The following is a 17,084-nucleotide window of genomic DNA, read 5'->3' as shown; positions in this document are numbered from 1 at the left end:
GTCCTATAGCCAGACGATTATACTGTTTACTGAAGTATGACAGATGTCGGAGCAATATGTTCCATATGTAATTTCGTAAGATTACTTTCAAATCACAATAAATATATTGTCCATTCTGATCTTTAAAGTCTCAATATGTTAAAGAGAACTTGATATTGCACCTCGACTCATAGTTAGTTTTCTCGATCTATAAGCTGACTTTTTAGTCGCAATGATAAATTATATCTAAATCCTTATTATTGTTTAAGTCGAAGAAGTGGATGGACAAAAATAGATATACAAATTAGTTGATTGATTGGTTAACTGGACTTCAACATTCCTTTCAGCGCTGATTCTATATGGAAAGGATTTACTGCTTAAAGTGGGATTCGAACCTGAAATGTAACCTTGTTCCATACGCAGAGAAAACACAAATTAACATTTCTCATAATGTACTCTTGGGGGCATTACGGAAGGGGTAATATATTCAAAGGTATTTATTTCTGAGGATTATTATTTTATTATGGCTGAGGGTAATTATGATCAACTTTGATCAGTAAACGGGTAAATCTCTTTTTAACTGTTCTCGTGTTTAAATTTCAATTTCTAGTCGCTTAACGTTCGAAAGTAATAATATAAGTCTGACTAACTTCCAAAACTGAGAAGAGCAAAATTTCACTATTTCGTTAACTCAAGTTTTCGGAGATTTTTTCAGAGAATGTCTTGACGAACTATCTTGTTCCATCGAGATAATCCACATACGTCTACAAGTTTAATTTTCGAGTTACTAATACACCTCCATTTCACTCGTACTCACTGGTTAGTTAGACAATATGATGTAGGGATCATGCACACAAAGTAGGAACACGAGAGTGATATTAAGGTCACTAAAAATATTTCACAAATACATATTTAAATTAACAAATTATGAATTCTTTTTAATATTATATTTCCGGCTTTATGTTTTCTAATTCTATTGATATTTTATGAATTTCACGTTTTTGATAGTTTATGGATTTTTAAAATTAAAATGTTTTATTTCGCAGTTTTCTTTTACTATTATTAAATGCTTAATAAATTCTTACGATGCTGTGAATATCTATTTCTTAACTTCACAATTTAAAACGAATAGTTTTAAAGCGTTCATTTATATTTATAATAATGGGATCGATAATTATATTCTTACAATTCATTTAACAACTCTTTCGAAAAATAATCAATTGGCTCGAAACAGTTACGCCAGTCTAGCAAATAGGACATTACTATTGATTATAACATCAATAATATATAACTTATTAATTTTATTTTAATTATTAAAACACTTTAAGTAAAAAACATAATCCGTATGTTTTGAGACATGCTTTTATTGCAAATACTTGTACAACTGTTGACACATATCACATTAGATTTTTCCCAAATTCTTAGAGATCTTCTTCAGTTCAAATTTGTCATAGTTGCCAAGCAACAATTCATTTCCCATACTCCAGCGCATTTCTCATCATGTTAAATATCTTCATTTCTTTTATTCTTCAAGATTTCACAAAATGTATCCCAATATTATTTTAAATATAGTGGAAGAGAACACTCACTTACACATTCACGCACATTCAAACACACTTCCAAAAATACATTCACAAAGGTTTCTCAGATTCTTATAAATATAAATATAGTCATACGTTACTATTTTTTGAATGTTTATATTGATGTTAGTTCACACTCTATATTCGTCTCTACTGCCTTGAGTAAATATATCTGATGAAGTGAAATGCCAAAATCGATTGCATTCCTCTCTTAGACACGTATATTTTAGTCTACCGTTGAACTAAAGTTATTTTTAATTATATCTTCATTATAAAATGTAGTTTAGGGAATGTTTATACCCCAATTCGTGCAAAATTACACTGCTGGAGAACTCAATAATATACAGAAGTATATTTAGTTGTACATTTAGGAGTATATTTTGTATCATTCACATTTTAAAATATTCACTTTATCATTTGAGATACTCAGGCCACCAGAAATTCATTACCAAGCTACCAGTAATAGTTTCTTTGCAGGAACATATTTAAGGAATCCAAACCTTACGTAATATGTCTTACGTAAATTACTTAACAAGTTTTAGAGCAAAATTTCTTAGTTAGTTCCATTACAATAGAGCACGAAATGTAGAAGATGGATAATTTACTTTGTTTCAAAGTTGCTTTGTCATTTTAAGTAAAACAGTAACATTTTTTTCCTTTTAAACAAACAAAATATCCCAATTACACAGTTTCTTACTTTAATGCGTGTTAGGCTGGTCATGTATGAATCTTCAGTACTGCTAAAATATACTGCAATATTGTATTCACGATAAACTGAATGGAAAAAATAAATATTTAATTAAAATTACTGTTTCATATTTTATAATGAAATTTACAATATATTAATTGAATGTACAATACATTAATTGAAGTGTTGTACTTATATTCTAAAGGAAAACATACAATGATAATGCGATGAATTCAGTATTTTTGGCGTGTTCCATTCAAAGTTAGTATTTTTATATTACAAATCGGATATAACATATATAACATTCTAATTCAAATAGACAAACAAATCTTTCTTCTGTTGATAATCGTTTACATTGAAAAATAATAATAAAGATTGGTATGTGATAAAAGAAATACCATGTACGAGTAGAATGTCACATGAAGCATCTTTAAGTACATGAATATATGTGAACTTCAATTTAAACTCAATACATAAGAAAAAATTACAATTCTAGAGATATAACATATGATTTATGATGATTATAAATAAATCAATGATTTCAGAAAGAACCTAAATAAATTTGTCATGAAGTTGATTTATGATCACTTTTCGATTTTCTAGAGCCATACATAACTTCCTATATGAAACAAAAGCAAGTCGAAGGTTTTACAACATTGTAAATGCAGCATTGAATTACGTAGAGTGTAGAAGGATGACTATTGAAGATACATAAATATTTTTTTTTAATTTCTCAGGACTAAACAAAATGAACTTACGCCCTTTCTTCGATCATTGATTCAAATAAAATTTATAAGAGGAGACTTAATTTCATGTAACCACAGGAACTTATTGAAATGAGTTTGCTAAAATTATTACCATCTCAAAACAAGTTTTATGGAAGAGAGACTTTTCGGCGTTAAACTGAAAGTAGTATGCAAATAGTTATATGTTACATTGTTATTACCAATATTTACCATTCAAGTATGAAATATATATGTTTAACTTTCAAGATAAAATTATTTCTTAATGTAAGTTAAGATAAATAATACAATTCAGCTTCAGGAACTTCAAGAAGTGCATTTACTTTACCATAGACAATTCTACGAAATTAATCAAATTTAGAAAATATTTTTATGAAGGAGTACACTACTTTGTAACTTACACTGAAATAAGAGTGTCCTAAGGGTTGACAAATACTTGTTAAAATCTGTCTGAGGTAAATACTTTCCTTGGCAGATGCACCTGTTTTGTTTTTGCCAAGCGTCAGTTTCATCCATATTTCCTTCAGCTATTTCATATTTTGATATTATCATACTATTTTCGTGCAAGATCCTGCACTATTCACAACCTTTTCAGATGTGTAGTTGTGGTTTTACTTTACACCTCTCAATCGATTAAGCAGTCAGTAAATGGAACAAAATTTCTAAATTTACATTCCCCATTTGCCCTTTATGAAACAGAAACGAATGGTAAACGAAAGTGAATGCTAATTAAATAATTCCTGGAATAATTACATAGAAGGAAATGGGAGAACCTCCAGAACGCACATTAACACGATATTGTTCATTACAAATTCACAAGGCCTTGAATCGAACCACGAGTTCTTCTCATTAGAGAAGAACGCTCTACCACTGAACGAATCCTCTCGCCTTAACCAACTTATATACCTCTCATTAACAAAATATGAAATATAATGTTAAATGTATAAACTAAACAATCAATTTTACTTTTAACTGTTGTTTTAATTCCTCATATCATTCAAAACATTTCTGTTTGTGGTTGGAAAAAAACTAAAACAACACACAGTCATCTTTGATTTAACAATAATACCAACCTTAGTTTGGTCATTATCTTGCTATCAAGAATGCTATTATAAGCACTATCAATATCGGAAACATTTTGAAGCTGAATTGTATTGTACAAACTTAACCACAAAAATGTTTTAAAGTAAATGATTACGAAATATTACATGTCTTGAAAATCACCATATTAATATTATTCTTATAAAAATAGTTTGTGTTTTTAAGGAAAGAATATCTGCTACACATGGATAAATATTCTGAGTAAAGACTGTGCCCTAAATGCTAGTTAGAGACATTATTTTCTTGTGTTATTTTATATACTCTGATCTTTTCGTAGTATTTTTGAAACGAGATTTGATTTGAAAACTTTATTTTGTCTTATAATTTGCTTTCTCGATTTATCGATATTCTAAACACTAAGGTAGTAGGGATCATATACTGTTTGTGCGACAAGTTTAATTTTCTATTTCATCATTCAAGTGGGTAATTTGTAAGGTAATTTGTTGTTAGTTTAAAAATATCTGGTCCAATATATCACAACACTGTTAGTTTCTCTTAGTTCATGTTATTTGTTATGTTCTTTCAGAAAATAGGCGTCAAGCTTCACAATATTTGTGAGATTCTATTCAGCAAGCACATAAAAAATGGATAAAAGTTTCGACCTCACAGGCGTGTGTAATATGTTTGCATTAAAAATGTAGTTCATTACATTTTCATGCTACTTCTTTCATAAATTTTTGATCCGTAATCATTACTATCCATTTTGTAAGCACATGATTTTGTCCTCCCAAATACAAACGCTGTGGGGACGTTTCTCTTGTTGTTGTTGTTGTTGTTGTTGTTGTTCTTGTTCTTAAGTGTTTATTGTTTATTATATATATCATGTTATTTTACATAAGAATTTTCTTTCGACATTTTAAAGTATAGTTTCACCATAGTACAAAGCACTTGCTACTGTGAAAAATAAAACGCAGTTTATATATATTTATGACAAACATTAGTCGTATCGTTTAAAATCACCATCTCATCTCTTATTTAGCATGTTAGATGGATATTACAATCGCAAGATATCATGAAAGGCAACAGGGCCGTGAAAGGGTGATATGTAGGGAGGGCGTCTGACGCCATTGTCTCCTCATGTTGAACGTGTCGTCCCTTTCACCCCCTCCACCTAACTAGAATTTTTTGAATATGGTTCATAAAATCTTACACCTCATGATCATCTTACTGGTTCACCACTACATAGCAGTATATGCTATATAATAGTCCACAATATTAGAACTCCCACTGAAAAGGCACTAAGAATAGGACACGGTAATTGAGCTCCCTGTCCCTGGTGCATCGCTGCTGGATGCTCACCTGTAACAAAATAAAAATAGACGTTATTATCGTAGTATACTTAAGTCAAAGTTATTGAACTTAAATTTGACTTTGTGCTTCAATTTACAATAGAGTATCAAACATTCGAAAAGTAATGAAAATTAAGGCATTGTTTATTTTCATTCAAGATATTTTCTCTTTCGAAAATAAAGAGAGTTGTAGAAACAATTGACTTGTTGCACAATTAATAGATTATGTCCAAAACTACTATTCTTGTTTTAACCTTGAATGGGAAATTGAACCAAGTAGGAAACTCGAACAAAGACCTAGTCAAGAGAGACCAGAACCTAATTTATGCAATTGTAATAAAACTATTTGTCTACGTCTTTGACTCTGAAGGTTAAAAGTATCTAAGTCAGTAAAAATATAGCATTCTAATCATATCAGAATTTAATGCTGAAACTTTAGAGCATTATCTTGACAATTCCCTGATAATAATGATGTCAGTTACTGCAGTTGATGACTCAATTCAAGAATGTGGCCAGTCTTGACTAAGCGGAAGTTAAAGGGTTACGTTACATACCAGGAAAGTCTGAAATTGAAATTCGATATTTGGCTTTAATCAAGTCATAATTTTTCAGAGTCAGGGATGCCAGTGATTGTGTACCTTGTATACTTTCTGAGTCAGACCAAATAGCGTTCAAACTTAATATATAATTTGCCGAATTTGAGCTAATATACTCCAGAAGATCGAACATCTCCTCTAATCGAATAGTTGTAATGGAAGAAATTTATAAATTCTGTCATAAAGTCAAAAATGAAGTACAGTCACATCAAGCTAATGCGCCTATTAATATTTGAACGCTACAAACGTACATGTTTTTCAACACAGAGTAGCAAGGACTGTTCAAAATAGCCACTTCGGGCCTTCACATAGACCTGAAGTCTCTTAGGACAGTCATTGATTGCAGCACGCATAGTCTTGAAGGGAAGTTTGACCAGTACCTGCACAAGAAAACTTATGAGAGTTGTAAGACTTGGATGCCAATTTCAACAGACCTCGCCCTCCAACGCATATCTCAGACAACAACATTCACCTGCAATCCAATGGGCTAAGGTATTGTTGCTACTGGAGAGCCAATCAGCCGGAGCATTGAAATCAGGAACATCTTCTGAAGCCACTTCTGTATGGTATTAGCTTTGTAGGCCGATGTTGAACCCTGCTGAAAGCTCCATAGCTAGTTGGTGAACATAGTTCTGATCAATGGTTTTACAAGTATTACCAGCATTGTTGCTCGGTATACTTTTGCAAACATTTTTATAGTGTGTTCACAAAAGTGGAGGACATTCATACAATCGTTTCACCCTCCACTACAAAACAATTAGCTAGATGGGATAATGACCTCTGAAGATCTAAGACGATTTTGGTGGAATATTGAGGTATAAACACTATAGTTTTTTTATAATTGTAAGACTTTTCAATCTTGAAGATCACTTTGTCTGTGAAAAGGATTCTCCTGTAGCCAACATTTACATAACGCAGAAGTTGTTTTTGTGTTTGCTCTTACTAGACCTTCAGCTATGAGGTGAGAAAGTAACCAGTATTTTACTGGTAAGCTTTGAGTACTAGATCACTTAACAATCACACGCAGCATAGACATTTTTGACACATTCAGCTCATGAGCTATTAGTGATTATTTCCTCACAGGTACTCTCTCTTCGCTACAGCTCTAACAAGCCTCTGGTTCTTCACAATGCAAGGCATATTTTTGCTGGGTATCAATCCATGTTTCACTGTATCGGTGTATGGTCTGATGCACGAACATACAGTTGATCTTCAGTTTTATTCATGGTTTTAAAAATATTCGATTGATTTGCCAACTTTGTGAAGTGCGATTACTGCACATGATTTTCGTATATACCCTACTCCATCCGACTTGCAGTGCAATTCACCTGTTTGCTTCCAGAGCCGAACCCACAACGATAGTGGTTGATGTTTGCTTAAACATTGTGGGCTTACCTCGACAGCCAGTGTTTATATTTTTGTCTAAACTTTGTAGCATAGTTATGATATGACTAATCATTGAAGAATGATTCTATACTATCTTCATCAGACATTTCTCGATATTATTGAAATGCAAGATTTCCATAAACCATTCATCCAATTGTGCTAAGCTGCAAAAATAATCTCATGTGATAAAACGTATCACAAATCTTGTTAACAGATTGTTAATTTATCGATAACCATATCCACGTTAACTATTGTTTATGCAAAATAAAAGCGTTGAACTTAAATAAATACATTTTGACTTGTGTCCGTTTGTCTAGTAAATTACAGTAAACATTAAATTTGATTCGAACTTTATTCCATAGAATTTCCTTGTTTGCTTTCGAAAGAAAAAGTGTTTTTCAACTTTATAGCTATAGTAGTAGCATATTCTGCCTGTTGACAAGTCCAGGAATTAATGAGGTTTTTCTTAGGTTCGGTTTATAGATGTTTCTTCCACGTTTTCCGATCTTCTGCTTCCTGTTTTAGCTCCAAATATTTTCTGCCATCTCCAATCCTCGCACTATCTAGGTATTTTTTATAATGCGGACTACCAAGGGGGGGGGGGGTTGTGCCGACTTGTTAAGATAAAATATATCTTGCAAAAGAAACCAATTAGAAACTCTTTGAGAACTCTAAAGGGACTAAAGTGAGCTAAAGTGCAGGACAGGAGCTAAAGTGAACACAAGATAAGACTAATAGCTATTTATTATGCTGACATCTAGGAGTAACACTTCTAAATACCAGTCACATCTCCTACCAATGGGGGAGGAGATGTGACTACCACTTGGTGCCCACAAACTTAAAATAGCAAATTTACCTAGGTATAAGACACACTAACATGAAACTCTCAAAATGAACAGTACACGGGATAAGACTGACTACCAAATTCAAAAATGGCATGATATTGTTATGTATTATACTGCCATCTAGGAGTAACACTATTTTGTGTCCAGCAACTTAAAATAGCAAATTTTATGAGACACACTAACGTCCCATTTGAACGAAAGTAAGATATATGCTTCAGCTAAACGTGTTAAGCAATTTTCTTACAATCTTAAAGAAACGATTAGAAGAGTAATTACAAAAAATATACTGTGTTGGGCACAAAGTACCCCGCACCCGTTGGTAGTCTGAAGGTTAAAATCGTCGTTCAGCTATGATCATCTTTTCATACTCCTCGTTGTACTTCCCTCTATCGCTGTAACAAGATAAATTATACACAGTGTGTCGCATCCAATTGGCCTCCTTAAGAAGGATACTGGCTAAAAGTATTCTCTTCTCTGCTACCCGTTTTAAGACATCGTTTTATTACTCTTTACGGAAATTTTATTTCTTCGTTTTCCTCTAACACCACCTCGAAACTCTCTAAATATTATTAAGTTTTAACACTACACTGCTCGTGCGGATTACTATTGTAGTCCAGTGGGTTTCAGTTTTCTGGTATCTGAGGGTTGGCAACACTTGTGACCTTGAGCGGTCGTCTACCTTCCTCCCTCATTTCTAGAGCACCATTAGTCGAGTGATAGCACCCAAACTCAACGCACTGATGTTATATGGATTGTTATTTTCGCATGGACTACTATTGTAATCCGTGCGAGTACTGACGTTATAGTTTGGTTTCTGTCTAACGTTTTAACTGTTCTTGTTTTGAATGTATTATTTCACATTATTAGCTCAAATATATGTGATATATGTTAGTTTAAGATGTCAGAGCAAGAACAGATATGACAGCGTCTAACAGAAACTGAAAGTGACAACGATAGTGTTTTGAGTATAGAAGACTAAGATGAAATAGAGGAAGATGTTGTCGAGTAGTGACTCAAAAGAAAGTGGTAGTGACGATTTGGAAGAAATAGAAGATGAAGAAATTAACGGTGATCCTGGAAGACAGGTTTCACGGAGAATTTTACATTGGAAAGGACAGAATTATCAGATGGTATATTGATCTAGTGCACCCAAGAAATACGAGAACACAGCGTCATAACATTATACCTACACTGCATAGTTATTAAGATAGAACAACACTAAATTTGGAGTTGACATATTGGACAAATTGTGTCGCCAGTGTTATACAGCCAGGAATTTGCAAAGATGGCCACTCACTCTCTTCTTCCATGTGTTAAACGTTGCTGGAGTAAACGCTCTCATTGTTTTCAAAGCAAATAACAATGAAGCTATGATCAACCGTAGAGACTTCCTGCAATCTGTGGCTATGGAACTCATCAAACCTTTTTGTGGAAGAGAAGAAACAAGGGTACCCGAAAAAGATGTTTCAGGTGCAGTAAGTGGATCTGCTCTAACCACAAGCACACTCTTTGCACTGACTCTTATGACTGAAACACTAAAAATTTTCCCTACTTTTGACCTTGTTTTCAAGTGTAAAAATTAAACTTGTGAACAATTTAACAACTTCTTTTTATTTTTATAACAGTTTTTTAACACTTTAAATACAAATTTCCTCTTTTATTTCAATTTTTAATCAAATAGTAAGAAAATAAACGAACATTTACAAAGATATAGTAAATTGCATACGCATTCTAAAGTTTTGTCTTCTAATTCTTTTCGTGCATTAAAAAACAAAATGTTTGCACTGAAATGTGTTCTTGATTGCTTGTGAAAACCCACAAAAATAATGTAAAAAATACCGATTGGATAACCACTAAGATATAGGTATTTATCAAGTGGACTACAATTGTAATCCGCGCGAGCACTCATGTTTCAACAATTTCATGCGAGTACTGTAGTGCTAAATAATATTGGTGACTATATATACACTGTATGTCATTATGATAAGGACTTCTTAATAATTAACGACTATGAATAAATTAAATATCTTTTAATTTACTACAGTTCCGGCAAGGAAAGAGTGTTTTCGTATTGTTGTTGTTGAGTAAGTGTTTGAATCTGCAATTCACTATAGAGACCCTACAATTGATATATATTTTAACCAGGAGAAATCAATTCTAGAGAACAATCTTATTTTATGAAACGGGAGAGCTTTCCTTTCTTTGGCTCTTCTCCTACGAACCTTCCGGAAAGGAAATTGGAAAAAATTTAGTTGATGATTTCAAGACGTAAACTGACAAATGTGAAAAAGAAATGTTTGACGACTTGGTCTGGAGCTGTTGCTGTCTGAATTCCTTTTGCTGCAGAAGAAAGTATATTCATTTCGAATGTAGCTTGTCTACTAAGCATTTTGTATGGACGAAAATAATGAGGAGCAAGAACTTTTCAAAAATCAGTAAATAAGAATTATATTACAAGTGTTACTTATAGAGATCCTCACTTTACACGTCGAAATAAAATTCCGTGGCATTGAAACCTTAAATCTTACGTATTAATATATTATGTCAGATCGTGGTTTCGTTATACTAATATGTACAGTATAGTGTGATAATGTATGCATTAATTTTATTCTTATAAGGTAAAGACAGATGATTCAAAATTATAGTTCATGAACTAAAGTTCTTTGAAGTGACAGTATGTCATTTCTTGCCTGACATTTTTCATTCAAACCATCATTGTGATATGTATTTATAATATATATTATAATATTATACAGGGCCGGATCCAGGATTTTCTGAGGGGGTGCATCAATAACTATCAGTACGTTTGAATCAAATTTAAATTTTTTAAATACCTTTATGCATCTGTGATGTGTATGAGAAATTGACTTAAACTATTGTGTTTAGCAAAACTCCGCTTTCTTTTAAGCCCGAAACGGAAACATGACATGAAATTTTAGGAAAGTATTGCTATTTCCACTGCCAGTTTCTCACTTTAGATAGTGTATATTCAGAACTACGGGGGGGGGGGGGTTGCGTGCTTCGGTGCACCCCCTAAATCCGGCCCTGTATATATACGTATATAGATATAGATTGACAGATAGATAGATAGATAGATACACTCACAATCTATGGATATGTTTTTGTGATAAAGGTGCCTTCCTCTGTTCAATCCTAAGTAATGTGACTTTTGTATGCAACATCAAATTCGTGCGTTTTTCAATTTCTTTTATGTTTTCATCCAGTGTCCTTTTTCATTTAATATTTCCACCTATGTCATCCATTATCTTTAGCATATGGTAAATACCAAAAGGCTCTCAAGCTGAATATGTAATCTCGTTTCCATTTTGGTTTACAGGAAATACTTATGAATTTCAACGAGCAGTGCCTAAGCAATCAGTGGAATAATAAATTGGGAGACGAATGTTCCACATGAAGAAAATTATCGTTACCTACGCCACCTATATTTACCACAAAGTCCTTATGATACAAGGTGGATCGAAATCTTAGTCTGCTTACAATGGATTTATACATTACAATTTAGATTAACTGCAACGTACAATTTCAAAGATTAATTATTTCCGGAAGCCATCTACTATTCTGCCTAACTATAATATAAAAGTGAATTTCTTCATTCAAAATATAACCCACGTTAAATACATATGATATGACAAATAATTGATTTACGTCACTTGAAAGAACACTATTGCGCATTATACACCCTACACATAATAAATATAAGATTGAATCCGAAACACCTGATGTTATCTTACTGGAAATGAAACCTGACACCTCGTTCGTCGATAGTGCGTTCATTAACCACTAGATTAGTCGAAAAGATTACACCAGAACATTCTCTGAATATTCAGAACATGATGAGGAAAATCATAAGCTATGAGACCGTATGCCGTAGCAATTAAAAATAATGGTTGGAAGGTAATGAAGCCTACTTATTGCACATATTATTAACACCTCTAAATAAAATACAGCTAGCAATTATGATCAATTAAAGATTATTAGGACTCTAGGAATTTTAAAAAAATATCAGAATGCAGAAGTGCTACGTTAGACACATCGGCAGAGCACAAAACATATTCTGAAAGAGTGGAGGTACGTAACTTGAAAATAAGCTTATGCCCCAAAGCTTATTTTATATCAGTACAAGAGATTGCGAAAGATGAAATAATAAATTTTGAGAACATGAAAATCGTCTATCATAACGCCATATGAGAACCAGAGGACGTAACTCCAAAAATCGGATTTTCGTTTTTCTTTATATATCTATATAATTTTGTAAGGCTCACTTGGTGACAAATCGACGTAACTCTCTCTCTTATCCTTTTCGTTGAAAGGCAATAACGTATCTCTCATTTACGAATTTATCTTAGAGTAGAGGAGCGTAACAGCCAATACGTTCTTCTGTCTAAAAAGAAGTCATTCAATTTTCAGGACCAAAGAGACGTATTGGCTCATACGTTTCTCTGACTCGAAAACTCAAATGAATTTTCAAAAATACGTTTTAGTGAGTAACATTGCTTTAAGCTGGGGTAAGTAATTTTTTTTATACTGAAAGCACACTGTTGTTCCGATATTTTAAAAAGAATTAAATAATTATTACATAAGCAAAATGAAATGCCAATTCATTTTTTACTCCATACCAAATGTGCAAATTACATTTTTGTTAAGCAGTAGTCCGCGACAATGTAAGTTATTCTCTGACAGCCTTTTGTTGTCGACTTTTGATTTTTTAGTATTTTTTTAGCTCTTTAGGAAGAATGATATAAAACAAGAGTAGTGAATGAAGTGTGGCTGCTGACTAGCACGTCGTCCCGCACAATTCGTTTATGAAGTGCAAAATGACCTCGAGGACAAAGAGAGTTCTCTAATTAATCAAATTGAATAACACCAATAAAACGGAAGAAGAAAACTTGAACCCTCCTCGAAATGAATTTATGGGTATGTGTCTGACTGCTGTAATTTAAAAAGTGTTACCAAAATGACCCTTTTATTGAAATTCTTCAAGATTGTTGTCGTATAAAAGTAATGAAAAATATTCGGGCTGTAAACAGAGTACATGGAAATTTTATACTCATGAAAGGAGTAGTACTCCCTCGCGTTGGCCCTAATGAGTCACCCTGCGGGGAAATCCCTTAATTTATTTTTTATGACCGAGATTTTTGAAATTCGTTCCCTTTTACGGGTAAGATGAGTACTTTGGTACCTCGATGCTAATTGGCTGATAGATGTCAAGTGATCTTAGGTCCTGGGATTTTTTAATTAATTTCCTTTTACGGGTAATATGACTGATTTGGTACCTCGATGTTTTTGGTTGATAGAGGTCATGTGATCTTAAGCCCTGGGATTTTGAAATTCGTTCCGTTTTATGGTTATCTTCTTTGACGAGTACTTTGGTACCACGATTCTGATTGGCTGATAGCGATCACATGATCTTAGTCTCACCAACGCGAGAAATTTAAATTCTCAGGTCACGTGGTGTGACGTCATGAGGTCGAGTGATCCACCCTTAACTGTGATTTTAGAATTACGTTCCCTTTTATGGTTATCCTTTTTGGTACCTTGAAGTTCCCTTGGAAGGTTCGACCCCTCCTTAAATAACCCTTTTTCGTATCATGATATTGTACTAAAGTTCGCCTTAAATACTATCGTTCTCTTTGACAAATAAGATGATTACCTGTTTTTTTACCTTCATGGAGAAGGAGCCCACTTTATATGTTCACATATGGAGATTGAGTACAGAATTTTGCCCTTGAATCAGTATGTCTCTGAAAGGATGAGGCTTAGGTTGTCCTGTAACAGGAGGAACCCTTTGCTATTCAGAAGTGCTGCCTCTAGAGTTTTAAGTTTTTCTTGAAGATGGCTCAACTGCTGACAGTATACAGTTGCCTTGATGCTCTGTTCAGCTGATAGCACTTCCCGATACACGTCGTTGCCAGCAGTCCACCAAAAACACAGGAGTACCTTTTTCAGGTGCAGTGCTGGTTTCGGCTGTTTTGGAACAGATTAATGGAATGCTAACCAATGCTGATGTCGCCGGAAGTACAGGACGCACATCTAATCACATGTCACTAACACTCTGGCCAGAAATGTCTCCTTCCTCAGACGAGACAGCAAAGAAACACAGGTGTCTGTTCGCGTTGCCTTCTGGCCCTGAGTCAAATCATGTGGGGCTCATCGATTCAACTTGTAGTGCTTTCTAAGTTAGTGGAGGTGCTGCCGAATGGTTTCTCCACTCACACTGAATTGTAGTCTCAGTTCTCACATGTCTGGCCACTGTTCACCTCAATTGCTGCCTGAAGATCTGCATTTTGTACATATGTTTGTCTTCCGGCACGTGGTTCGTCTTCGAGTGTTTATTCACCGTCCTTAAACTTGTTATACTACCGCTGTACTGTCCGCCTAATCACGACACCTTCACCAAAGCCCTGGCATATCTTCCGCCTCGCTACAGCGGCGTTTGAGCCCTGTTTGAACTCGTACAGGATACGCGCCCTTATGACGCTCTGTGAAGGTCCCATGTTCACTCTCTTCTTACGCAAATTCATGGTGTAACTTAAGTGCCTCAACCAGGTAGTACGTTGGATATACCCACACCAACAATTGACCTTTGCCTTATTTCCACTCGCATTCAACTCATAGTGTGGGGGCCAGTTGAACACAGACCTCCACAAGAACCGATAGAACTTTCTTGGTGACTTTTATAGCAATATACGTAGCTGGAATCTAAAATATAATATGCATTTGGTGTATTCTTTGAATGGGTTATTAACACTGTCGCTTATAATGAGAGAATAAGGAGTAGTCAGAGATTTTATGTTTACGAAATAATTAGAACTAGTTAGTGTGGCGAAGTTTACTGCTGAAGTATGAAATTCCAGTTGTTTATTTGTGGTTATAGTCAGAATAAACTGAAATGCTGAGTTTGTAATCGCTAGAAATAACTAGTTTATCGACTGATTTAATTCCAGTTTATTAGATTGAATACTCAAATATTGAAGTTCTAACAAGATGAAAGACAATTTAGTATTCAACTGGACTGAATAATAACCAAATCATGGTTAATACTTATTTTATCCAAAAAATCGATGTTATATATATATATATATATATATATATATATATATATATATATATATATATATATATATATATATATATATATATATATATATATCATGCAACTCGACATTTTGTTCGTGCCAATAATAAAAATTAATATGTCAAAGAAGTATATTAAATATATTTTGGAAATAATTTGCAATAGTTGAACTTTTCATGCAAATGGCGGCGGTTATTACATTAAATATCACAGCAAGAAAAAACAAAAATACGAATCAATTAAAGCTCAAAGCAACTTTAGCAATAATAGTATTTCATTACTGTCATCATGCAAATGTTTTAATTTTCATAACATATTGTCAAACAATTTAGTCTAACAATTAATGACTATTTAACATTTATTACGATATAAAAATTTTCAGTCAGACAATAAAACAGTAAATTTCCATTAAATTTACCGTCTTCGGTCCCATATATAATCTTTTCCCATATATAATCTCCCTGACATAAGAATATGTGTTTCACTATGTTACAGTCATTTACTTTCCAATTACCATATTGACCTTATTTGTATAGTATGCCGTCCAGTTGTATAAATGTTCAGTGTTGTCCTTTGTGTTAGAGAAGAAACACCTCATCTAGTTCTTTTCCATGTGGTAAGGTGCCAAGAACCAACGTCACATTGCCGCGTTGGATAGCAATAGATATGCGTTGAATTAGGAAAGATGTTGAACGAACATCAGTAACGATAGAAATGCGTCTGCCTACTTCTCTAATAAAATCAAGGCTTGCAGATCCCCAAGCACCACTAGTCTCGATGGCAATTGGAGCAAAAATAAATTTATCAAGGAGGCTGTTATATTGCCTTTGCTTTTCTATCTCCCTAAGACTAGCAACAGCTCCAGCATTCATAACAGCTAAAGGGAGACTTGAATGGGCAAATGTATCTGAACACTTTAAGCCCAATACTAGTGATTTGCCTCTCAACCAGGGAACTAATGTCATGCCATCAGACTAATCTAAACGACAACATCCTGCAGGTTCACGTATGGAAAGAATTCCAGCTATGTATAGTAATTATAGTTATTATAAATTATAAAATAGTTAAAGCAATTGTACGGAATGAAAAACAATTGTTGTGTGAATGTCTCTGTCTATATTCGTAGATAAAAATATGAGAGTCTTGAGTTATATTGTTGTTGGTAAAAATAACTTACAGATAATGAAATTGTATTGTGTCGGGAGTTTAGAAAGTAGACATATTGTGAAGTATAGGAAGCTTTTATTACAAAGATAAAATTTTTTAAAAAAAATGTTAGTTTTATTAATTACTTCCCTAACTGTTACGGTGATGATTAATTTTACATGATTATTATGATTATTATGAATATTTTTAAACCTTGTTGCTAATGCTTCAGCCATGGTTGTCAGTATTTAAAACATTTAGTTTTCACCTATGCATTAGATAGTGTAAAAGATATTGAGCATTTTGGCACGAGATGCAGTTAGTATCCCAAATCTCAGAGTATCTGAATTGTAATAGGTATATTCAACGTTCATTGATAACTGACACTTGAAGGTATTAGACATGCAAAACGTCTAGAGTTCTTATGATCGGACGTGAGGATAAGTGAACGTTTCACAAAATTCCGCTATATTTTATAATTTTATTTCTATAAAGACTCATGTCCGTGAGGAATTTTGCGCTGTTTATGGGAAAGATAGGTTATCAAAAATAATAGTCAACAGATGATACAGTCACTTCGTTCTAAAAATGTTGATGTCCAAGATGCTTCTTACAGAGGATAACCAACCACACCG

At 33.5% G+C, this 17,084-nt stretch overlaps 1 protein-coding gene across 1 annotated transcript in view; it reads right to left on the bottom strand.

Annotated features, from left to right (window-relative positions):
* Positions 1-1,323: 1,323 nt before the first annotated feature.
* LOC145665985 (zwei Ig domain protein zig-8-like) overlaps positions 1,324-17,084 on the bottom strand; it is a 196,332-nt gene continuing 180,571 nt past the window's right edge. Inside the window, exon 4 of the mRNA XM_081733091.1 lies at positions 1,324-5,390. Coding sequence (XP_081589217.1) covers positions 5,287-5,390 — 104 coding nt within the window. The 3' untranslated portion in view covers positions 1,324-5,286. The remainder of the gene's footprint in view (positions 5,391-17,084) is intronic.

Source organism: Thermobia domestica, chromosome 12 (assembly GCF_964235325.1).
Source record: "Thermobia domestica chromosome 12, izTheDome1.hap1.1, whole genome shotgun sequence".
Taxonomy (NCBI): Eukaryota; Metazoa; Arthropoda; class Insecta; order Zygentoma; family Lepismatidae; genus Thermobia; species Thermobia domestica.
Note: the sequence above shows the minus strand (reverse complement) of the source record. Positions and strands in the feature narration are given on the sequence as shown.